The sequence below is a fragment of the Tamandua tetradactyla genome, chromosome 9 (genome assembly GCF_023851605.1).
Source record: "Tamandua tetradactyla isolate mTamTet1 chromosome 9, mTamTet1.pri, whole genome shotgun sequence".
Classification (NCBI taxonomy): Eukaryota; Metazoa; Chordata; class Mammalia; order Pilosa; family Myrmecophagidae; genus Tamandua; species Tamandua tetradactyla.
The window spans coordinates 14,184,318-14,208,218 of NC_135335.1; the positions used below are offsets into that span (position 1 = coordinate 14,184,318).

The 23,901-nt window shown below is 54.9% G+C and overlaps 2 protein-coding genes across 5 annotated transcripts; both read right to left on the reverse strand.

Annotated features, from left to right (window-relative positions):
• Window positions 1-2: 2 nt before the first annotated feature.
• TMEM132A (transmembrane protein 132A) lies at window positions 3-11,883 on the reverse strand. 2 transcript variants are annotated; one of them, XM_077116083.1, is made up of 11 exons: window positions 11,638-11,883; window positions 9,205-9,419; window positions 8,835-9,053; window positions 7,871-8,202; window positions 6,293-6,445; window positions 5,231-5,426; window positions 4,979-5,122; window positions 3,723-3,925; window positions 2,061-2,334; window positions 1,476-1,667; window positions 3-1,064 (listed from the first exon to the last, which is right to left on the reverse strand). In XM_077116083.1, the coding sequence occupies exons 1-11, from the start codon at window positions 11,735-11,737 to the stop codon at window positions 27-29; spliced, it is 3,066 nt and encodes a 1,021-aa protein (XP_076972198.1). In that variant the 5' UTR covers window positions 11,738-11,883; the 3' UTR covers window positions 3-26. The 2 variants fall into 2 exon arrangements, with proteins under 2 accessions (XP_076972198.1, XP_076972197.1); XM_077116082.1 differs by having other exon boundaries at window positions 5,231-5,429.
• A 1,046-nt stretch (window positions 11,884-12,929) lies between these two features.
• On the reverse strand, window positions 12,930-23,525 carry TMEM109 (transmembrane protein 109). Of its 3 annotated transcripts, none has more exons than XM_077116089.1 (4): window positions 23,362-23,525; window positions 16,025-16,242; window positions 15,022-15,124; window positions 12,930-14,547 (listed from the first exon to the last, which is right to left on the reverse strand). In XM_077116089.1, the coding sequence occupies exons 2-4, from the start codon at window positions 16,232-16,234 to the stop codon at window positions 14,156-14,158; spliced, it is 705 nt and encodes a 234-aa protein (XP_076972204.1). In that variant the 5' UTR covers window positions 16,235-16,242; window positions 23,362-23,525; the 3' UTR covers window positions 12,930-14,155. The 3 variants fall into 3 exon arrangements, with proteins under 3 accessions (XP_076972204.1, XP_076972203.1, XP_076972205.1); XM_077116088.1 differs by lacking the exon at window positions 23,362-23,525 and adding an exon at window positions 23,168-23,349; XM_077116090.1 differs by lacking the exon at window positions 23,362-23,525 and adding an exon at window positions 23,084-23,173.
• Window positions 23,526-23,901: the final 376 nt, after the last annotated feature.

Below are 23,901 nucleotides of genomic sequence, written 5' to 3' on the forward strand. Positions count from 1 at the left end.
CCCCCCCACCGCAGACCGAGGTGGGGTCAGGAGCTGCCCCGAATCCTCTCCATGTAGCTGCGCAGCTCCTCGGGGTCCTTCAGCCCCATGTCCTCACACACCCAGCGGATGTCCTCCTCGCCCGCCACCAGGATGGACTGCACGGCAGGGGCCCCGACAGGATCCTCCTCGGGGGGCTGGGCCGGGGGCGCTGGCGCGAAGGTCACAAACTCCACGCGCTTCCGCCGTCCCCCGGCTTCCTTTCGCGCCAGGGTGCTGGAGGAGCTGGCGGTGCCCCCCGCCGGGCCGGGGACCGGGCCGGGGACCTCCCCTCCAGCCCCGCTCTCGCAGGGGCAGCCCCCCTCTCCCTTGGCTGGGCCCGGGGACCCCCGGTCCAGCTGGCGGCTCAGTTCCTCCTGGTCGGTGCCCAGCCAGACCCAGTTGTGGGGCTGGGGGGAGGCGGGGTCGGCCGCGCCGTCGGGGGGCTCCTTGCGCTGGTACCGCAGCACGAACACCACGCCATTAACCAGGAAGATGAGAATGGCCAGACAGAAGATGCCCAGCAGGGCGTACATGCCCAGCTCTAGGTCGGTGACCCGCTGAGGGGCAGGGACCATCTCCTCCTCTTCCTCCTCCTCCTCTCCCTCCTCCTTCTCCTCCTCCTCCTGCCTGGCCTCTGCCTGATCAAACTTGCCCCTCACCCCGCCACTGCCCACCACCCGCCGGGCACCACCACCCAGGCTGGCCTCGGTGGCCGGGGCGCTCCGTGCAGGGCTGGAGGCGGGGAGGGCAGGGGCCGGGGTGGGGGCAGGGGGCAGCCCCAGCCAGGCAGTGCCAGAGGCCAGGGGCACGCGGTGGCGGCCGCGGCGGCAGGGCTCGGGTGGGTGCAGGGCCACGTACAGGGGCAGCCCCTCGGCGCCCGCCCCACTCACCACCACCCCGAGCTGGGCGCCCCGCTCCTCGGCTGGCAGGACGGCGCCAGGCTCCTCGGCCGAGATGGAGAGTCCCAGGTCATGGCGCGGGTAGAGCTCGGCGGGGGCCAGGGTGTGGTCAGAGAAGGACAGCCAGAGGGAGAGGGCCACCTCCTGTGGGGGCACACGGACACAGGCAGAGACACGCGAGGGGCACGCACGCATGCACACAGAGACCACTCCCACAGAAACGGAGAGACCAGAGAGAAAACAAAGAGACACAAGGCGGAGGGACAAAACACAGGGAGAGAGGGGACGGGCGTCAATCATCTGCCTGTTACTCAGGGTCTGAGTCATCGGGAGGGTCCTCAGAGCCATCTAGTCAACCGCCCGCTGCCAACACTCCAGCCAGCCACTGCTTGATTCCCTCCAGCTGCGGGGAGCTCACTCCCTCAACGGGGAAGGGAGTTCTCATTCTGAAAACCCTAGGGTGGGTGGCGGCAGGGGTCAAGGTGCCAGGACCCCTTCTTCCCAAGCCCCCATCTGGAGATGGTGACCGTCTCCCTCTGGCCCCCAGCTTGTCACCTGCTTTGGGGCGGGGAGGGCTGACTGGGCCCAGCACGTGGCTGTGACCTCCCCGGGGTGGGCAGTGCCCCGGCTCAGAGCCAGCGAGATGCCCATCACTGGCTGTACCCGCAGCTCCGTCACCGAGACCTTGTCATCTGTCACAGCCAGCGCCTGCTCCCCCAGGATGGAGTCAGACAGTGGGGAGCGCACCTGAGGGTGGGAGGGAGCTGAAAATGGGGGCCTCTGCACACAGATGGCCCCTGCCCCTCTGTGAGACCCTGGAGCCCCCCCCACCCCCAACCCCGGCTGCAAAGGGATATAGCTTCTGCTTCCAGCATCCTCATGGGCTCTTCTCCACCATTTGCATCCCAATATGCCCCACCTGCACCCCAATCCCACACCTAGGAGACAGTTCCCTCCCCTACTCAAGATCCAAGCCCACATACCCAGAGGGCACCCCTCATCACAGGGGTCCCTCAAGTCTCACCCAAGCCCCCACCCCCAGTTCTCCACTGGCACCCTACACTGCTGACAGCTAGACTGCACTCCACCCCGGGGACGCCCTGCTCTGGGAGTGTCCTCTCAGCGTCCGGACCCGCTCACCTCCACCGAGGTGACCCCGGGCTCCCGGCCCACCAGGACGCGGCCGTCCTCCAGCGAGGCCACGCGCGGGTCGCGCACGCGGGCGTGCGGCGCCACCAGGTGGGACACGTCCAGCAGCCAGTCGGGGCCGAGCAGGTGGGTGAGGCCACGGTCACCGTCCAGCGGGTGGGCCGCGAAGGCGGCGAGGAAGCGCACGCTGGCGCGCTGGTACTGCAGGCGGCAGCCCCGGGCACGCGGCTCGGCTTCCTCAGTCCCCAGCTCCGGCTCCGCGGCCCTGCGGGGAGGGGCGGTCCGGGGGGCGGGGCGTCAGTGCAGGCCCCGCCCCTTTCCCCCCTCCCACCCCAAGCCCCGAGCCCCCAGGCCAGCCCCTAAGCCCAGCAAGGTCCGTGCCAGGAGGGAGAGACCAGGACTGTCTCTCTCTCTCTTTGGAAGGACCCTGGGCTAAGATTCCCAAACCCCCTCCAGTTCTGGTTTATTCTGTATTTACTGAGCCAAATACCACCTCAGGCTTTGAGGGCAGAGTCGTAAACAGAATAGACCAAAAAAACCCTGCCTTAAAGGAGAAGCTAAGCCTACATATAATTAGGCCTAAGAGTCACCTCCAGAGAACCTCTTGTTGCTCAGATGTGGCCTCTCTCTGTAAGCCAACTCAGCATGGGAACTCACTGCCCTCGCCCCTACGTGGGACATGACTCCCAGGGGTGTGAATCTCCCTGGGGACGTGGGACAGAAATCCCGGGATTTGCCAGGACCCGACATCAAGGGATTGAGAAAGCCTTCTTGACCAAAAGGGAGAAAAGAGAAATGAGACAAAATAAAGTGTCAGTGGCTGAGAGATTTCAGAGTCGAGAGGTTAGCCTGGAGGTTATTCTTACACATTATATAGATATCCCTTTTTAGTTTATGGTGTATTGGAGTGGCTGGAGGGAAGTACATGAAACTACTGAACTGTATGCCAGTAGCCTTGATTCTTGAAGAGAACTGTATAACTATAAAGCTTTTACGATGTGACTGTGATTGTGAAAACCCTGTGTCTGATGCTCCTTTTACCCAGGGTATGGACAGATGAGTAAAATAAATAAATAAATAGGGGGAGATAAAAGGTAAAAATTGAGTGAATTGAAATACTGTGGGTCAATGAGAGGGAGAGATAAGGGACATTATGTGTTCTTTTTGCTTTTAATTTCTTTTTCTGAAGGGACGCATATGTTCTAAAAATGATCATGGTGAAGAATACACAACTATGTGGTGATATTGTGAGCCACCGATTGTATTCTATTGTTGGACTGTACATGAGTGGATATTTCTTAATAAAAATATTAAAACAAAACAAAAACCCTGCCTTCAGGGAGCTTACATCCTTAGGGGAGGTACGTGGAAGGGGTAGAGAGACAACACCCAAAACTAATCAGTATATTGTACAGCATTTTAGCAAGTGATAAGTGCTAGGGAGAAATGAGGCAGGGAAAGGGGAGACGGGTTTGGAGCTTGGCACTTTCTAATAAAGCAGCCAGAGTCCAGGTGGTGAGGGGCAGAGAGGTACGGCCAGCAACTGGGCAATTTTCAGATCCCAGCTGGGACCTGTGGCCGCGCCTCCCATGTCCCCTGGCAGTCCAGAGTGACATCACCAAGGTCAGCCAGATTCCCCAGGCCTGCACTCACCCTTCAGCCAGGCCAGGGACCCTCCAGCCCCGGATCTGTTCGAGGGTGGCATCGGTCAGCTCAATGTGCAAGGGCAGCAGCGGTGCCCACACGGTCAGCCACAGCGACGTCCGCAGCCGGCGCCACCAGAAGTCCACTCGCACCTCCCGGGCACCCCGGCTCTCCTTGCCGGCCACCAGCACGGTGTCACAGGCCTCCGACACCTGTGGGAGGGCAGAGGGCGGCAGGGCAGGCTAAGCCACAGGAGGCACGTGTGGCCAGAGAGGGCAGTCCGGATGCCAAGACATAGGAAGGGACACGGTCAGAGTTCAGTTCTGCATTTCCCTGTATGGCATGTCATGCTGGGTTTGCTGGTTAAGCCACTGTCCTGAGTTTTTAGATTTCACTGTGTGCCCAAGATCCAACTAGCTCCTGAAGGAACAGGGCATTCCTGGAGTTACCTGGGGCTGGGCTGGGGAAACTGGCTTCCTACCTCGCAGAGGAGGGGTTTAAACCTACAAAGTTGGCTCCCCCTTGGTGCTGGCCTCTGACACTGGTGCAAAGGGACTGTCTCACCCAAAGGTCCTCAGGTAGGGCCCAAAAGGGGGCAAAGTGCCATTACAAATGGGAAAAGACACTGTCTCCACTAAGCTGGCCTGGATTTAAATAAATGCAGGCTCCGTGCTTCCCCCTCTCAAAACTTCCAGATGAGAAAGCTGCCCTGAGCATTTGTACCTCACGGTCAATATGAGGCTCCAATACTGATAATGAGAATTATTATTATTATATGATTGTAACATCATATCGTTATTAAAATGGCAATCGCTGCCATTGTTTCAGCTCCTGGTGTCTGCTGGATACGCTCTTAGGCTCATTTAATTCTTAAAACAACCCTAAGACACACTTTCATTTCATAGTTTAGGAAACCACAGCTCAGAGAAGTTAAGAAACTTGCCTCACATCACACAGCCGGTAGATGAGGAAGATGTGTTTCGAACTAAAGCCTTCTGATCCCCAAGTACAGGTTCTCCCTTGTCCACTCATTTGTCAGTGCAATAATGAATGTGAGTGTGATTTAATCTCTGGCTCTAGGGAGAGGTGGTGGGTGGGGACAAAGAAATTTGAAACCATGTTCCCCCGCCCTTCCCACCATGAGTTTTCTGGTCTTGAAAAGCAACTGTTCTCTCAGGGACCCGAATGGGGGAGGAATGAAGTGGTGTGTGCATCATGCGCACGTGTAAATGCATCCTCTTGTGGGGCTGGCACAGGCCACTCACCTGCAGCACCCGTGGGTCGGTCGACTCGCAGCCGATGTGCTCTGTCACCTCCACCAGGGCCCCCCCGCTGCCCACAGTGACGAGGCGCACGGGGACATGCCGGGGCACTCCGGTGAGCAGCGCCGTGTTCACCAGCTCCTCGGCCTGTGGATGCAAAAGGAGCTCAGCCCCTGGCCCCTGAGTTCACGGGGTCCCCAGGAGTGGGTCCCTGGCCCAGGGCCTGGCTGGGCAAAGAGGTGGCAGCCCCCTTACCTTGGTCAATGGGACGAGGGCTCTTATGTCCCGCTCTGATACCAGGACCTCCCACACCATTTTGTCCTTCTCCGCCTCGGGGGCCTGGCCTGGGTATTCCAGCTGCCACGTGACGGGTCGAGTGACCGCCACGGCTCCGCCGGTACCATTCTCCACAGCAAAGTCCACCCACAGGAATTCAGCCAGTTCAGGGGGGCTGCTGGCCAGAAGACAGGAATTGAGGGCTTGCTGGCTGCCAGGCACCGTCCTAAGCACGTCAGGTAGGGTCTATGACTGTACCCATTCTATGGATGAGGGAACTAAGGTACAGGGTAAGTCGCTCATCCAAGGTCACACACACACAGCAAATAAGTGGCAGGGTTGGAATCTAAAACCAAGCATCCTGGCTCCAGAGTTCGAGCTCTTATCTACTCTTGTCTTGCTATAAGATCCAGACAACTACCGAACCACTTTCCAGAATATTCTTTGGCTCCCCTAAATAATGACCTGCATTTATTCCTTCGTGCCAGGAAGACTGTCTTGGGGGGCACGATATCTCATTTTATTTTCACAAACCCTAAGGAATGCATTATTATCTCCATTTGCAAGAAGGTAAACAGAGGCTCTGGGGGTTATTTGGCTTGCAGAACCGGAATTCAAATAAGGGTGACAAAACCGATGACCTTGACCCACAGCCTTTGACCCAGGCTCAGAGCATGAATAAGAAAAGTTCATAAACATGAAGATCTGCAGGGGAATCTGGGCTTTATTAATGGCCCAGAGAAAGAGAGCCACGGGTGGTGATGGGAGGAGGTTAGAGGCCGAGGGCTGAGCCTGGGTGGCCAGTAGAGGTTGGCATCATCGGGAATCAGGCTCACACTCACGGTTCCTGCCATGCGGCCAGAGTGGGATAAATAGCGGCTGAATGAATGAATAAAATTTCTGCCTTGTGTAGTTCCTTGAGTTTGTTCGTGTGCCTGCTCAACATGGGGAAATGGAGGCAGCGTGGCAGAGACACCTGCTCTTGGGACCCCTAAATCTGCCCACCAGCTCCCTGGGGCCAGCACTACCTCCCCTGCTCACCTGCTGTCCAGGCCCTCGGACTCCCCAGTGCGGTGGCAGGTGATGAGGGTGGTGTGGTGCTTGGAGCCCTTGAAACGGTCCAGCTTGGCAGTCCAGAGGGCAGGCTGGGCCAGCCGGGCGGCCGTCACATGCAGCCCCTTTTTCACCTTGATCCTGGAAGAGGGGAGGCGGGTCTCAGGCCAAGTTTGTCAAGGTGGGTGCTGAACTGTGGACCAGTCCGAGGGGGAGGACAAAATTGGCTGGAGACTAAAAGCTCCAGCTTCCTGTCCAGCCTCCCCGGCTCCGATCTCCACCTCCACCTTGCCATCCTCTGGCCCACCTCTCAACACCAGGTGTGCCACGCAGCAATCCCACTCTAACACCGTCGATGGCTCCCTTACTGCTCACGAGGCTGAGTCTTAGCCTGGCATTCGAGGCCCTCCAGCCCACCTCAACACTGGGCGTGCCATGCAGCAATCCCACTCTAACACCGTCAATGGTTCCCTACTGCCCACAAGGCCAAGTCTTAGCCTGGCATTCGAGGCCCTCCAGGGTCTGGTCCAGCCTCATCTTTGACCGTGTGACCTCTCCCTATGTACTCTCTTGCTTCAGCTACACCAAAAGTTCTCTACCCCCCACCCAGTCCCAAAAGTGCCCATTCATGCCTCCAGGTCCTTTGCTCGGGCTCTGCCTTTCCCTCTTGATCTGCTTATTCTTCAAGCCTCCAACACCTCAAATCTCATTTTCCTTTAGAAAGCTTTTCCCAACTTTCTGCAGCGAGATGAACTTCCCCCTCAACCCACCCCACGGAACCTTGGGTGTCCCTCACAGAACATGTGCCTGGGGACCTAGTAATTCAGTCCACGCCCACCCAGCAACCTCCCCACCGACAGGCCTCGCTCTTGGGGTCTCCAGAGTGCAGACCCAGGGTTTGGCATATTGGAAGCATCCAGAAGAGACCTCTTTGATGAGTGTGTTGAGCATATAAGGGAGTGACTGATGGGGAGACAGGACAGACACGCGTGAGATACACAGGGATGGAATGCTCGCACACCCATGCAAAGAGAGGCAAGGCCCACGCTGCCGATCCTTGTCAATGGGATGGGGTGGGGAGCAGCCCTGGATGTACTGCCGCTGGAAGGGACACAAAGTGGAAGGCCTTCCAGTGGAGAGGGTGGGCTGTGTCCTAAGGCCAGGGACCTGGGGCGAGGATCCCAAAAGTGGGGAGCACATGCCCATGAATGCAACTGGGGCAAATGCCCTCTCTGGCTCTGCACTTCCCGGTTTCCAAGCCCACTCCTGTCTGCCTTCCCTGGAGCCCCGACAGCTGCCCTGGGAAGTGGGCCACGTTAGTGCCACCAGCCAAAGAGGTCTCAAAGAGGTGGCAGGGAGAGGGAGGCATGCATGCCCCTCTTCTAACTCCAAACTCAGGGCTCTGCCCACTGCCGGGCCCTGCCTGCTGCCAGGGCAACCACAGCTGTTTGCCTGCAAGGGGGGTGGTGGCCCCTGAGCTTTGCGGGGACCTGTCCAGCCCTCCTGCAGTACTTTCTGCCCCCCCCCCACCCCTGTACCGCTCAGCCCCAGGGGCCCGGTACTCACCGCAAGGTTAGGAGGCTGGCTGTGAAGTTGTGCCGAAGCAGGAGGGTGGCACTGAAATGCTGGCCAGGCTGCACAGGCACGCTGGGCACCCGCAGCGTCACAGCCTCATCCAGAGGCACCTCCTGGAACTGGGGAGGGTCCGCCGGCCGCAGCTCCACGCTGCCCACTGGGAGGGCCTGTGTCCCGGCGTCATCTACCCCGCCAGGGCCACAGCCCCCAGGGCCCTGGGCTGCGGGTTCCAGTGTGTAGGCCAGCTCAGCCCGTGTGGCGGCGTCCCGGGAGAACCAGCGCGAGGGGAGCTCCAGCTCCACCACGCAGGCTCCCAGGGATGGCTGCGAAGATACAAAGGCCCCCGTGCCCTTTGTATGGGTGGGAGGGAGGGGGCTCCCAACGCCGGAGGGGTCTGAGACCAGCTCTAGGTCTCAGATGGCGGCACTGGCGGCTCTCCTGCTTTTGGGAAAGGTCTCACTTGCCTGAACCTAACCACACCCCGGGACTGCCCTGTCACTAAAGCTTCTTCTCCAGATCCCCAATACTTCCTTCCCACGGACTCCTGTGCTCAACTCCAAAGTAGTGGAGAGAGTCAGTTTAAAAGTAATAGTAACGATATGCCATCATTTGCAGAATGATCACTCTATGCTACTCTTGCATGAGTTCATTTATTCTTTACTTCAACCCTATATGAAATAAGAGTCACTACCCCATTTTACAGATGAGGAAACTGAGGCTCTAATAAGAGCTTGTCACTTATTACGAATCACATACAATGGATGTGATTCTCTCTCTAGGGGGTCCTAAACAATTCTTCCTCAAGGCCCCTGTGATAGCTGTTGGAACGGGAATGGATCCAAACGGTCTGTGCCCCGAAGCATACCGGGAAGGGCGAGCCCTTTCCTCTCCCACCCCAGGACGGCTCTCTGGCCGGCACAGCAGCTGCAGCCGCAGGTGGGGCCCACCCACTCACCTGGAAGCGGCAGGCTTGGTGAGCGGTGCCTGCGGGGTGAGTGGCATGGAGCCGGGCACAGGGCAGGCTGCCAGGTCCCGGCGGCCAATCCTGCCCTTTGAGGTGGAAGAGGACGCGGGCGTGGGGTTCCGCCGGAGTCACGGTCGCTTCCACCGACACGGCCCGCACATCCCACGGGACCGGCCGTCGGGGGGGTTCAGTAACCGGGGGAGGGACCACCTGAGTGGGAGAATGAGATGGACTGCCGCGGGATCTGGGAAGAGGGAGGGTGCCAGCCTTCCAATTCCAGCCCGGCAGGAGAGAGAGAGCCTTTCGAGGTCTCGGATTCGCCCTCTGGAACACGGAGGTGTGCCTGGTGCTCCCTCCTTACCTGCTGCGTGGTGAAGGGTGGGTAGGAGGCCCGCAGCAGGGGCTGGGCCCTGGGCCAGGGCTGCAGGAGGAGGAAGGTCTCGGATCGGGAGCTCAGAGAGGAGTTGGCGGGTGGGTAGCGGCCCATCTGCTGCACGCGGAAGTGTTCGGGGGCATCCAGGAGCTCCAGGGCTGCCGGCAGGTACACTGGGTCCCGGGGGTCCTGCTGACAGCCCACTGAAGAGGGAGAAGAGGTGGGGATGGTGACAGCTCCAGAGCTGGGAGGAGCTGAGCTGAGCTCCGTCCTGGGGCACAGCGGAGGTGGGCAGTGGTGGAAGAAAGGAACAGTAAATGCCCCAGACCCTGCGGCGTGGGGGACATCTCCCCATTTCACCGATGAGGAAACTGAAGCTCAGGGAGCCCCACACAGGTAGCAGGTAATCGAGCCAGATTTAAATCTGAGTCCAGGTCTTGCTTCATTGATACCTCAGTGGCAGCTTCTGAGCCATTTCTTCTTCCCCCTTCCACAGACCCCTGGCCTCCCTCCTTCCAGAACTTTCTCAGTGTCTCCTCCTCCCCATTCAGGCCCCCTATCTACTTGTCTCGGGTACCATGGTGGCATTTGTGGGGTAAGGCTCTCCCCAGACGATGAGATGGGTCCTTGGCTGGACCCATGCCTCCTTCCCCAGCTTGCTCGCTCCTGCCCACTCCCACTAGGCCTTCAGGAGTGGGATGGTGGGGGTGGGAGGTGAGGGGAGAATGCTGAAGGGGTCTGTGAAGCCATGCAAATGCCCTGGGGGTGGAGTGAAGACCATGAACTGGGAAGAGAGTCAATATATTCAACAACCGGGACAGCCAAAAACCACTAAGGGCATATTTATATGCATGAACTCTTCATTCTCATAATAGCTCAATGGGCCAGGTTCGGGCCATGGAAAAGGAGGTTTAGGGTCCCACAGTTGGGGAAGGATAAAGCTGGAGGTAGTCCAGGCACTAAATACCAGTCCACCCTACCACTCCCTCTGCCACTTCCCTACCCCATGCTGCCGGTAAGAGTGAACCCTGCTAGCTTTGGTCAGGGGACTTTGTTTCTTCCCTTCTCTGCCGTGTGGTACTTCCCTCCTCCTTCTGGGCCAAGAGCAAACAAATATCGCCTCCTCAAGGAAGCCCTCCTTGATTATTCGCTCCACCGCACTCCTGTTGCCTCCTCAGTTATCTTCCTGGCTCTCACCCAGGACCGTGTCTTCCTTGTCCTGGAATCCCCCTGGGGCAGCCTTCCCTGGAAAGGACACTCTTGGGGTCCCGAGACCTCAGTGAAGCACAGGCCACTCATTGAACAACTCAGAGCCTCAGCTACCTCCAGTGGAGAACAGACAGGAACATTTGGTGACACTGTGGACAGGGAAGGGCTTTGCAAACTGGAGTGCCGTCTGAGGGAGGGGTTGCTGCTGCCGCTGCTGCCACATAATGTATGTGACGAGGCTTTCCTCATCCCATGTAAGAGGTTATTAGGGCTCCCACAGGGCCCCTCTGGGAGGGGAGCAGGTGGCTGAAAGCAGCACACTGCTGGGCTGGGGGTGGGGAAGGGGACTTGGTTTTGTGTCTGAGATGCCTCTACCCCCAGCCTGGCCCCAAGAGTAACAGGTGAGTGACGCCTGCTCTGGCCCCTGGCCTCCAGGCCTCTTCCCACTCTATTTCCTCAATAATTACAAGATGCTCTGAGGTTGGACACCCATGGATTCCCACGGCTCAGGGCTTGGCTCCCTCTGGAGGGTGTGTGTGTGTGGGGGGGTGGTGTGGATTCCTCTCTACCCCCCACTCCTCTGCTGTTGTATCAGCCACTTTGCAGCCACAGCCCACCTCTGGGCACAGTAGAGTTGCTGCCCCTTCCTCCAGTGCTGGGGCTCCCCACCGGAACTCAGGAAGGCACAGGTGGGGACATCCCCGAGACTCCAAGGTCAGAGAGCTCCTTGGGGTAGGGAGAGGCTAGCTACAGGTATCTCGCAGGTCCCCGGCAAAGGGGCTGCTCCCCGTATCCCAGGCAAGTGGGAACAAGGGGGACAGGTGGTGAGAAGGCTCCGGCGTGCAGTTATAGGACAGCAGATTAGGGAGACAGGGGGACAAGCCGTTGCATCCGGATCGGGGGCAGCTCCGGACCGGGACAGCCAGGTTAGATGCAGCTGGCGGCCGGTGGCACCGGGAGAGGGAAGGAAGAACCTCCGGGCTGGGCTGGTCCTGGGTCAAGGAGTCCCCGGGTTGTGCGAGGCGAGGGGAGCTAAGAGGGGCATGCAGCTGGGAGCAGGATTCCGGGGGCGGGACCTCTCCAGCCCTCGGGGCACGCTGGAGGCGAACCCGCGCTGGGTGAGAAACCGAGGGAGGGCTCCCGGCTCCGGGGCATCGCTCCCGCCCGGCCCCGGCCCAGCCACCCCTCGCCCGCCCCGCCGCCCCCGCTGACCTCTCACGGCATCCAGGGCGAGGGCCACCAGGAGGAAGGGCCAAGGGCCGCAGGGACCCCCGGGGGCCGCGGCCGCGCGCCTCGCCGGCCGGGCGCACATCCTTCCAACCGAAGGCCGGGACTCCGCAAGGCGGCTCAGGTGGCCGAGGTCCGGCCCGGCATGTCCGGCGCCCGCTGCGTGCCAGCCCCGGCCAGGCAGGCTGAGTCCCCGCCGCTGCCCGCCCGGCGGCTGCAGTTCCCAGACAATGGATCCGGAGCGGGAGGGTGGGAGGGAGGGAGGGAGGGAGGGAAGCTCAGCACATGGGCTGCCCCCTCCGGCCCGCCGGGTCCTAGTGCCCCGCGGATCCCTAACCCCAGAGGGCCCCCAGGTCGGGAAGGACACCACGTGCCTGGGCGCTGACCTACAGGGGACCGATCCGCTTGGGACACGGAGCATTCAGCGCCCTCTCTGGAAGCTCCGGGCCAAAAAAAGGAAAAACCACTTCCTCCCCCCCCCCCCGCCCCCCACCGGACTCTGCCAGCAGTTCACCTGTAAAGGCATCTGACACCTGAATCAGAATACTGGGACCTGGATGGAGAGAGCTGAAGGGGCAGAAAGACGGAGAGAGGAGGGTCTGAGGGGGGGCCACACAGGGCCAGGTGACAACCGCCTGGGCCTGCCCTGGCAGGTCCTGGGCCACACGTGGGGGAAGGGCTCCAGGTGCAGGCAGCTGAGTTCCATGCCCAGCCCCACGCCAGCGAGAGACCTGAGGACCTAGGTCTGGTGAGGGCCAGACTGCTCCTGAGGGAAGGCTGGTCAGGCCTTGCCTGCCAGGCAGTGTTGGGAGAGGTCCAGAGCAGAACATTTGGTTGCACATTAGCATCCCTTGGGAACTTATAAAGGAAAAATCAAAATAACCCTCAACTGATTTCAGCCTTGGCCCTGGTTGAGAACTGCAGGGCAGCATCAGTGAAACCAGCAGGGTACCGGATCTGCAACTCCTCCGTTTGGTGGGGAGGCAGGGAGGACTGGCAAGCCTCCTGGCTGCTTGCTGACCAGCTTTGTACATTCCTGCACACTGGGGGTCTGTCCCCACCCCACCCCTCCCGTACAAAAGTTGTGTGCCTTCTTATTCCCACACCCTGGAGGGAAGGGTAACTGGTACCAGCCTTCTTTTCCTGCTCCCTCCCTCTCTTCCTTCCTTTCTTCCAGCTTCACACTGTCCCTAGGCACTGCAGAAATGGGTTTAGCAGTCGATAGAGACATCAAAGCAATCCAGACTTTGAGTAAATATACTTTATACGGACCAAGATAATAAAATAGCGTGCACTTTATTTAAAACCAAACAGGCGCTGATAAAAATATCTATCAATGCAGCTGTGATTCCACATCAAATCGTAACAGTAAGAATTGGGCATTTATTCTTCACATCATGTGCCAGACTTGGTGGAGAAAGACACCCAACCCTATCAGAGCCTCCAGGGAAGAAGTGGATCCTGGCCACCAAGAACTAGAGCCCAGGTGGAGACGGATTAGCCGCTGGCTCGCCCTGCCTCCCACAGGGTGGTGCCCATCTCCTGTCTGCTGGAGCTCCTCCTAGGCTGCTGGGGGGGCATCCACTGGCAACTCATCAGTGGCAACGAGATGACAGAGGGGATAGAGAAGTGCTTAGAGCTGGGCAGACAAGGAGATGACACCCCTTCCTCTTTCGGGGTCTCAGAAATCCCCACAGGGGATCTGATGGCCACTGCAGGGTTCTATTGCAGGTACAGGTCCCCCCCAAGAAGCTGCTTTGGTAGAATCAAACTTCTGAGTGGGACCACTCTCTTCTTGACACAAAGCAGCCCCAGTGCACTTTTCTACACAGCCAGGACGGCAGTGGGCAAGCAGTAGGCACTGCTGGCTGGGATTAAGGCACTTGTAACAGCCTTAAGGTACATCCTCACCCCCAGCCCCACACCAGAACTTTCCCACCGGGGAGCCTGTTGCCCCCTCCCTTCTCAGGCGTCATCTGCCCTGCCTCTTCCCCACTGCTGGGCAAGGAAACAGGAGCATGCCTTGAAGGGCTGTGGTTGGGTTGGAGTACAGGGCTGAAAGGAAGGAAAAAACAGGAAGGGAGTGGGGCCTTGGCAAAGGAGGAGCAACAGAAGAACGGGGAAGCAAAAGCATCAAGGGGGAGGCAAGGCTCCGCAGAGGGAGCCGGTTAAGTCACGGGAGACCGATGGCAGTGATGGTTGCCGAGGGCAGATGCAGAAGTCGGAGGCGAGGCCCCTCTAACCTGCCCTGGCGAAGGCAGGCTGGGGACAGAGAGCGGGTTAAGAGAACCAACCCCAGATGGAGACCCTCAGAAGACACAGCCCTGGGGGACCAGCAAGGGAAGGGGCTTCCTCTCTCTTGGTTAAGGGGTCAGGCATAGAGGTAAAGGATTTGAAGGTTGAGATACAGGGCAAGAAGGCGGGGGGCCGGACGGAGGGCTCTGTGAGCCAGAAGCAGCTCAGCTCTTTGGTACGAGGGGGGTGGCATTGCTGAACATCCTTCTCACTCCTCTTCCACGCTCCGGGGCCCCCTGCCCACCCGCTTCTGCCGCCAGCGCAGCTCCTCCACCTGGCGCTCTAGTCCCCGCACCTTGGCCTCCAGTTGGGCCCCCGAGGCCCGGGTGCCAGTGAGCCGGCTCAGAAAGGCATAGAGGGTCAGCAAGGCCAGGAGGAGCAGGGCCCGGGTGGAGGGGTCAGGCACCGACCTCACCAGGGCCACAAAGCCCACCAGGAAGATGACAGACTTCAGGCCCCAGAGGATCCGCCCCAGCAAGGCCAGCACCAAGCCGAGGAGCAGTGACAGTAGCCAGTAGAGGACCAGGGCCCCTGCACCCCACAGCAGGAAGGTCTGGACCTGACTTGGGCTGAGCTTCAGGCACTGGGTGAGGTCATCACCTGGAAGGAAGGAGAATCACAAGGTCAGCCACTGGAGAAGTGGTGAGGGCGGAGAGGGGCAAGAAGGAAAACTGCAGGGAGGAACACATCCACTCCCTCGCAAAGGAGTAATCCCTTCCCAAAGAGTCAGAGACATGGGTTTGAATCTCAGTTGCATTTCTTGCTGGCTGAGGGACCTCGGGCAGATGACTTCCCTTTACTCAGTTCCATCTCTTAAATGGGAGTGATTCTACCTGCCTCACTGGGTTGTTAACCACAACCCACCGAGATACTCTTGTTTAGGAGGGCGCCTGCTACAAAGGAGATAATGTGGTGCATGGCAGCGGTTTTTGATTGCCCTCATGCCACTCCTATGGGGAAACCGGGGAAGGACAGTGCAGCTTAGGAAGTCTAGACCCTGACAAAAATGAGCTCCCACCAAATAGGAAGTCAGGGGCTGAGCTCTGATGACCTAAGCAGTCCTTTGCCACTCACCATCTAGCCCCAAGGCATTCAGAAGTTGTGCGGCAATCCCAGACAGAGCAAAGAAGGCCACCGAAATAGCCGATGAGATGGCCCAGGTCACCTGAGATAAGGTCTGTGGAGAGAGCAAGGGTGAGATGAGTCCATAATTAATGAGGCTCCTTTCTTCCAAGTGCTACCACTGGGATGGCTTTGCAGCCAGCGGTGATGGGAGGTTTGTGGGTCATGGGCCTTGATGAGGGGTCCTTTCCCCATCTACCTTCCCTTACCCAGGGAAGGAGGGTCAGCCTTTCTCTTTCCTGAGCTGGAAACCAGGGCATTTGGGGCTTAACTCAACTGACCTGCTGGAAGACAAAGTCTACATATGGGGGAAGGAGGGATGAGGCAGGAGGTCATGATATCCCTTTAGAAGTCACCTTGTAAAATGGGGGTCCAGGAGAACCGTGACGGCATGTGAAATCCCATGTGCATAGGGCTAGAAACATTTTATGAAAAAAAGGAGCCAGTGGCTGTGCTAGATTATGGATTTTACAAAAGACTGTCTCAGCCCTTTAGTACAACCCATCAAAGTATGCAACACCACCCTTGGAATGCCACTGGGTAAAAGAGACAGTCCCTAAATCAGCCCCAACCTCACCTGTACAGGTAAAGGAATGCATTCAGATCTTGATATTTTGCCAAGTTAAGACTTAAGGTCAGAGTAGAACAAAGACAGACTCAGAGTCACCCAGTGGCATGGGTTTATAGAAATGGCTCATTTCATAGCATTTCTGGCAAAGAAAGGACAGGAGCCAGGGAAAGATGGGGGGTGGAGCAAAAAGGCCCTAGGATAGGAATAAAACAATGAGAGCAAAAGGCAGGTACTGTCTGGCTTCTTTTTGTAGAATTGTGACTTCTCTACCTGAGGATTATGACTCAGAAAGGATGTGGAGGCAAGAAGGGGTGGCCATTAACAGTTTTTCCTCCTTTATCACTCCTTAGCGCCTGTGGCAGCAGCTGGGACAATCTTCCTTACCTCTGAAACCAGGTACATGGTCTCAGGTCCGATCCAGGCATCCAGGGTCCCCCGCAAGGATCGACCAATCTGTGTCAGGGGATCGACTGGGGCTTCCTTCTTTTGCTGGCCTGGAGGTGCAAAGTCTGGATGGGACTGGGATGAGGCCAAGTGGAGGACGAGGGCCACTAGGACCATCAGGATGGCTTTGGACAGAGGCTTGCCTTCCATGGCTGGGTCTGCCAGGGGAGAAGCACAGGATGAGTCCAGAGCCAGGACTGGTATAGAAACCCACTCTCCCAGCCATGATTTGTCCCAAGACCTTCCTCCACCCCTACCTCCCCAGCAAACACCTGAGCCGAAGTTAAAAAGAAATTGCTGCCGGCTGAGGATGGAAGAACAGAGCTTTCCATCTTAAGCTGCGCACAACCATCTGATTCAAGGGTTTCTCTTTCACATTGTTTACTACTTGCATATTAATTAACCAGCAATTATTATTCAGTGCCTTAGGGGTGGAGGAGAAGATTTCTCTAAGGTTTATTCTAGTTCTCAAAATCTGAAGGTCTCTCTGTGTCTTCAGTGCTACAGGCATAAAAGAATTATAACACTGTAAGACTTCGTCCCCAAGGAGCTTATATTCTAATTAGATAAGGCTGCTACCAAAAAAAAAATAAAACCAACTTAAAAAAAAATGTTACCCAAACAGTGTCTGTGTGACACTTAAGACTCAGAGCTGGAGTTCTGCAACTCTAAAAATCAGGATTCCTACATACAGCAACTGTTAAAGAAGCTGAAAGACGAGATCAGGTTTCAATTAGAGATAAGAATGAAGCTGATCTGGTCAGGACTAAGGTAAATCAGAATACAGGGGAAGGACTGATACTGTCTGTATTTTAGAACTTTACCTATTATATGAGACCAAAGGAAGAAAGGTTTATTTTGCCCAAAACACAGATTTTCTGTAGCACACAATCAAACTTAACCTGTCTGGCCAGTTTAGTTAAACAATCTAAACATATGGAGCCTGGAACTTAACAAGGACTCGCAATTCTGTATAGCTTAATGTAATATCCGGACACATTCCAGAGTATGTTGGGCAGGTAATTAAAAAGTAATGGTAAAGTCCCTTGAGAGAATGGAGAAAAAATACGGAACTATTAAACTTCCCCACCTGGGAAATCCCTGACGCACTCTCAAACACTAGGGACTCCCAAGTTAATAGGCCAATCCCCTGATCTTGAGGCTTGCTGTTATGAAACTGCTTTCTGTAGTGGAGAAACTAAGCCTATCTATAATTATGCCTAAGAGTTACTTCCAGAGACCCTCTTTTGTTGTTCAGATGTTGCTTTTCTCTCTCTCTCTCTCTCTCCCCGCCCAACTCTGCAAGTGAAATCATTACCCTGCCCTCTACATGGGACATGATGTCCAGGGGTGTAAGTCTCCTTGGCAACATGGGACATGACTCCCGGGGATGGGCTTGTCCCTGGCATCATGGGACCGACAATACCTTCAAGACCAAAATGGGAAAAAAAAATGTAAGAAAATAAGATATCAGTGGCTAAGAGATTTCAAATAGAGTTGAGAGGCTATTCTGGAGGCTACTTTTATGCAAGCTTCAGCTAGATATTGCTAATTGCCATGGTATGCCAAGCCCCAACCAACAGTATTCCTGTAAACCTTAAAGAATACCCAGGGCCCTATCTGAGACTCTATAAAAGTTTCACTAACTAAGTTTATTTTTCAGAAACCTAAAACCTCCAGATGGTTCCTAGGCCAGATAAGCCCTGAAACCCAGAGTTACCAATTTCTCCAAGAGCATCAACCAGTTGCATCTCTCTACCCCATAGTTTCGGCACCCCTTTTCAACATGAAGTGAGAATAGTCATTGCCCAAATATCCCCAAAGATTGGAAGACGGATCAAAGGAGGAGGAGGAGTTGTAATGGAGAAGACAGGATTTAACAAATGAGTATGACTATCAAATCTTTATACTGATATTTCTTTTTGGTCTCCAGTGTCTTAGAGCAGCTTGAAGGCAAAACCTAAAACTGTGGAACTGTAACCCATACCATACTTTGAAATTTGTTCGATAACTACCAGTTACAATGTACTTTGAAATTTATTGCTTTTTTATATGTTATATTTCACAATAAAAATGTTAAACAAACAAACAGAAAATAGTATCCAAATAGGATTACCACCATATAATGATGTACAGAAAAGCTCTCAATTATGTGCTCTAACAATAACTACACACATGCCCTTTGCTGGGTAGGACCATCATGGGAGGTGACTGGCCTCCTCAACACCATTCCAATAGAGAAGAAGCAAGGCTTTGAAGTTAGAAGCTAAGCAATGTGCCCAAGGTCACAGGGCTAAGAAGTGGAGATGGCAGGATTTGAACTGGGGCCTTCCAGACTTGTTGGGAGTCAAGGTAACACAGTGGTTTGCAACCGTGGCTGCTCATTGGAATCATCTGGGAGCTTCACAGAGTACTAATGCCTATACCCCACGCCCAGAAGAGGTTTCTGAGGTCACTGCTGGGGTGTCACCTGGGCACAGGCGTGTGAAAAGCTGCAAAAGTGACAGCCACTGATACAGAATATCTGCAACTCCTCGCCCCCCAGTGTAGGCAGAGGGTTAAAGAACAAGCTTTAAAAAAAGATAGTGTTATTATTAATAAAAAGCTACTATTTAGCTAGGTCTTTGCTATGTGCCACTTATTTAATCCACACAATTTATCAAGTAGGTATTATTATCTCCAATTTTATGGGTGAGGAAAACGAGGCAGGATAAGCAGTAAGTGGGGAAACCGGAATTTTAATACAGGAGCATGGGGTCAAACCCTCGCACACAACCACTCTGCTGCATTATCTCCACCTTAACTCTCAGAAGTGACAGAGAGAGCCATACAATAGAATACTTGTGAACTAAAATAATCTTGGCATCTACCAATCATTTCAGTGAATTATGGGCAGAAATTCACCAAAGCACTTTGCCCTCCAAGCTGTCTGTAATCTGATGCTGTAGGCAAGTTAAGGCCCAACAAGTACCAACCCACTGAACTCCCAGGAGAGGATCAGCCAAGAAAAATGTTTGCAGATCTACCTTCTATTTGCCACCAGGCCTGAGAAATGTCAAACAGCCCCGGCAAATTCCCTTTTCTCTTCCTAGCTCTGAAATGAACCTGTAACTCCAGGAGTTCCTGTGATTCAGACCTGACGATAAGATGTTAAGCCATGCCCCTGAGGCAGGAGCAGCCGGGGTTTTTGAAGTTTTTGCAGTTCCCATGGCACTCAGGAAGTTGGCCAGAAATGCGGAGCCAACAGGAGGGAGGAGAGAGTAGAGAAGCATCTTCCGACTCTTGCTTAGTGGGAAATAGGAGGGTCCAGGAATGGATTCTAAAAATACTATATTCTGGCCCAGAAACAGCTACTCTAAGCCCCTCCTGAGGCCTGCGGTGTCACTCAGCGCTGCAAAACACACAATTCATGGGGAAGGACCTCAGGCTGGGAGAGCCTTCTACAAGATCTTCTTGGCACTGATCAAGAGGCAGATGGCTCGCTCCTGCCTGCCAGTGGTCGGAGATGGGGAAAGCACAGGTCAGTTGCTGCTATCTAGGTCATAAGCAGTCAGGACTTAAAGAGCACGGTTGCTATCTTGGATTGGCTGCTATGTCCAAGGACCTCCACCAGGAGGGATCAGATATCGTCTCCTCCACTCTGGGAGGTCACGGTGACAGTGAGCTGCTATCCCTAGGGCAACCTGCAGCGTCGTGTACCAGCCTCGACTTCCAAGCAGCCATCTGCCACAGCTGAGGGGACCCCAGGGACCCTTAAATAAACCCTCTACAGTGAGGTTGGGACGGCCCCGTCAGCTCGACCCTCTGAAATGCATCAGAAACCCAAATCTAACAGACTCCTGGCATGTCCCCTCTGGAGATATCAAGTGCAAGTGGCTGGTTCACTTCTTCAAACTGTTTTCTCTAACGAGATTCTTTTCATTTTTTCCAGGATAATCCCAGGGAGCAAGAATCTGTCCCATCACCATGATACCTCTTCATTTTGGCCCGAATACTTTTTAAAACTAAAAGAGGCCTTGGGAGTCAAGAGCTGAGGTAGTCACGAGTTCTGAGAGGAGGCAGCATGCCTTAAACCTCTTCACCTCATGCAATACCTGGCCTCAAAGAGAAGGCAAGAGTCAAGCAACCACAACAAAACTAAGTATTAGTGTGTTTGTGTGGTCCTTTGTTATCTACTAAGTGCTTTTTACATTGCCATTTCATTTGATTCTAACAATACTCTGAAAAGTGTTGCAAGTAAAAGTCTCCCCATTTTACTCAGAAAAATGTGGCTTAGAGAAGTCAAGGGACTTGTCCAAGACCACCTGGAAGATCTGGGATTTGACTCAGAACCCAGATCTAAATCCTGCCCTTCTGCTTGTCTCATACGTTACTTTTACCTTCGTGAAAGTAATGATGGCTAAGGCCCCAGACAAGCCTCTTAAGACATGGCCCCTGCTCTCAAGGAGACTTAAGTTCTGTCCAATATCAACAAGGTCAAAGTGGGAGGACATGTACATGAGACATGACTCCCAGGGGTGTAAATCTCCCCGGCAACGTGGGGCAAGACACCCGGGGATGAGCCTGGCCCTGGCATCGTGGCATTGAGAAAGGCTTCTTGACCAAAAGGGGGAAGAGAAATGAGACAAAATAAAGTTTCAGTGGCTGAGAGATTACAAATAGGGAAGGGAGGTCACTGTGGAGGTTATTCTTATGCAGCATATGGATATCCCTTTTCAGCTTTCAGCATATTGGAGTAGTTAGAGGGGAACAGCTGATACTGTCGACTGGTAATCCAGTAGCCTTGATTCTTGATGATGATTGTATAATGATATAGCTTTATGTGTGTGTGTGTGTGTGTGTGTGTGCATTGGCAGGGAATCGAATTCCAGTGTCCTGCATGGTAGGGAAGCATTCTACCACTGAACCACCCATGCACCCTATACAGATTTTAAGGTTTGACTCTCTGATCGTGACTGACACTCTTTTCACCCACCGTATGGGGAGATGAGTAACAAAATAAACACAAAAAAATAAGCAAATAATAGGGGTGGAGGGGTGGTATGGGATGTTTTGGGTGCCCTTTTTTACTTTTATTTTTCATTTTATTCTTATTTATTTTTAGAGTAAGGAAATGTTCAGAAATCAACAGTGATGATGAATGCGCAGCTATATGACAACACTGTGAACCACTGATTGTACACTTCATATGATTATATGGCATGTCGATGTATAATATATATCAATAAAACTTGCATTAAAAATATTTAGAGAAAGTATATATAGGCAGAAAAAAGATCGGAAGCAAATACATCAATTAACAGTGTTTTTTTCTTTGGACAGTAGGATTGTGGGTAATTTTTGGTTTATTTTCTGTGCTTTTCTTTCTTTTTAACTTTGTCAAAAATTACAATGTCTTCGTATTATAATCAGATTATTTTTAATGTTATTAAAGAAAAATCTACATTAAAAAAAGTGTGGGAGGACATCCAGACCCCCAAGAGGAGACCACCTACCAGGAGATGCTGGGTTTACAACTCACAACTCATGCTTTCATACCAAGAAATATGAGAGGATAGCAAAAAATGGCGACAAGACCTGTCACTTCTGCTCGGGCAGCTGCAATATGGCTTGGACAGGGCCAGGAGAAGCCAGGTGGGAAGGGGAAACTACTTATTCTGATAGTGAGTAGGCACTATATGTTTAGCTGTGGTTGCTAAGAGGGCAGGGTGGGGCAGGCTACACGCCCTTGTCCCCTGCTGAAGCTCCTTCCTCCCCTTTCTTTGGGTTAGTTTCCTTTCAGGCTATGAATCACTGTGTGGCTGGAGGGGAAGCTGCACTAGTGTCCTCTGCTGGCTCTGATTTCCCATCCACTGCTCATAGCTGCCTCTATGGAGCAACGATTCTCAACTCTGATGGCCTTTGAGAATTGCCTGTAGAGACTGTTTAAAGGATGGCTGCCTAACCCGGGTCCTACTTAATCAGACTTTCCCAGAGAAGGGAAAGCTTTCAACCTTTTGTTTTTAAAGCCCCCCCACCCCACCCCCGGCCACACAAACACACACACATACACCCAGGGACTTCTGGTGCATAACCAGACAGCTGGCAGAAATGATCAGCACTGCAGGAAAAAAAAATAAAGCTACAAAGAATCCTAGACTTCTGTTCCAGGTTAAGTTCTGTGACAATCTGAAAGCCACTACCCTTATGCCAGCCTCTTACTTCTCCTCAAATGTAAAATGGAGTTAGACGGGGTTAAGAATTGTTGCAAGGAGTTAAGACGTTTCTGCATGAACTCTGTAAACATCTAAAGAAGTGCTATGGCACACTGCCCTCCACCCCCCAATTGGCCAATATACCACTCGTGACATTAGCCTCCCATTATACTTTCAGCTCCTCCCGGTCAGACTTGACATCTAACATTTTGGAATCTCCCGCGCCTAGCACAGAAGGAGAGGAGTCCCCCACGCCTACTGCAGAAGGAGAACCGATACGTGCTTTGTAGAATGAGTATTAGAGGCATGCCAGGAACCCCGTGAGGACAGAAAGGGAGAACGGTGGGTAGTAAGAGGGTTCTTTCAACCACCGATCCAAACATGAGGCGGCCACCCGAGAAGCACAGCTGCGCTGAAAGGCAAAGAAGGGGCAAAGCCGCCGCTGAGGAGGATGAACTCAGCATCCTGACAGGTCGGGCACAGCCCGGGCTAAGCCCCTGACAGCTGCTCCCCAGCAACTGTTTGGGGGCAGGGCGACGGGCAAGGGGGCAGCTTCCCAGCCGCGCCGCACCCTCCCCAGGACCCAGCCATCCGAGGCAGGGTGTCAGTGGCATGTGCTATTTCGAACAGCGGGTCCCCTGCCAAGCCCAGTGGGGTGGCGTCGCTCGCTGGCAGGGGACGCAGGGCGGCTCATGGCCTCGGGGTACCGACCCCGAGGGGCTCGGACAGAGACCGCGGGGGTGGGGGTGGGCAGCGCGAGGTGGGGATCGGTGGCGAGGGTCCCGACCCTAGCCTCGTCCCTTACTCTGGCAACCGCCCTGTCTCCGCAGGACTTCCAGCAGCGCTGGGATTCCCTCTGCTCCCCGGAAACGTACGCTTCCCGGGTTACCTAGTAACGACGCCCCCGGTTGCATAGCAACGAGGATCCGGGTCCCTAGTTTGTTTCCCCCGCCGCACGACGTCGGACCCCTCCCCACTCCGGCTCGCCAGGCCTTGAGGTTCCGGTCTCGTCCTCCCCACAGCGGCTGCCGCTTCCCGGCCCTGTATGTCTCTCCTCCGGCCCCGGTCTCGGCTCATACTTACGGAACTTCGGCAACCGTTGCTCTTCACGTGCGACTTGGCTAAAACGCGCCACCAAACCCGCGCCTCAACGCCTGGGCGTTCGTTTACCGTCTGCGCATGCGCCAGCTCCTGAAGCCGAGCCGGGTCGGCCTTCGCCGCCTCAGGAGCTTAGTGCCATGAGCGCATGCGCTCTACCGTCTCGATTACTTTTTTTTTTTTTTCCCCCAAGTTTTAGTACGGAGAGAAGAATGGGATCGGAAGTTCAAGCTGGGAACGGAAGTCTCTGACAGGAAAGGGGGAAAAAGGTGACTATATCTGGGCTGTTCAGTAGGTAAACTGGATCTTTGGAATCGAGGTCGAAGCCAATTTGCCGCTTCAACCCCCTCGGAATTTGGGGAAATGTAGTTCTTGGGCTACATAATGCCGCCTCGGGCATTGTGGGAAATGTAGTTCTTAACACAGGCGCCGAGAGCCTCGGGTCTCGGGAGAAACTTTGCGCTCAAAAGGGGTCATGGTGTGAGAATTGGAGGCGCAGCGACAGTGGGGAAAGGCATCTGCCCC

Bases quoted from the DNA above. Each gene is read 5' to 3' on its own strand.
- TMEM132A (XM_077116082.1), bottom strand. From the start codon at position 11,737: ATGTGCGCCCGGCCGGCGAGGCGCGCGGCCGCGGCCCCCGGGGGTCCC. The intron at 6,446-7,870 runs GTGAGTACCGGG...CCCCTCTTCCAG, and splicing joins GCCAGCCTCCTAACCTTGCG to GATCAAGGTGAAAAAGGGGC. The intron at 3,926-4,978 runs GTGAGTGGCCTG...GCCCTCCCACAG, and splicing joins CCGACCCACGGGTGCTGCAG to GTGTCGGAGGCCTGTGACAC.
- TMEM109 (XM_077116088.1), bottom strand. From the start codon at position 23,192: ATGCAACCGGGGGCGTCGTTACTAG. The intron at 15,125-16,024 runs GTAAGGAAGATT...CTCTCTCCACAG, and splicing joins CCATGTACCTGGTTTCAGAG to ACCTTATCTCAGGTGACCTG. The intron at 14,548-15,021 runs GTGAGTGGCAAA...CCTTCCTTCCAG, and splicing joins GAATGCCTTGGGGCTAGATG to GTGATGACCTCACCCAGTGC.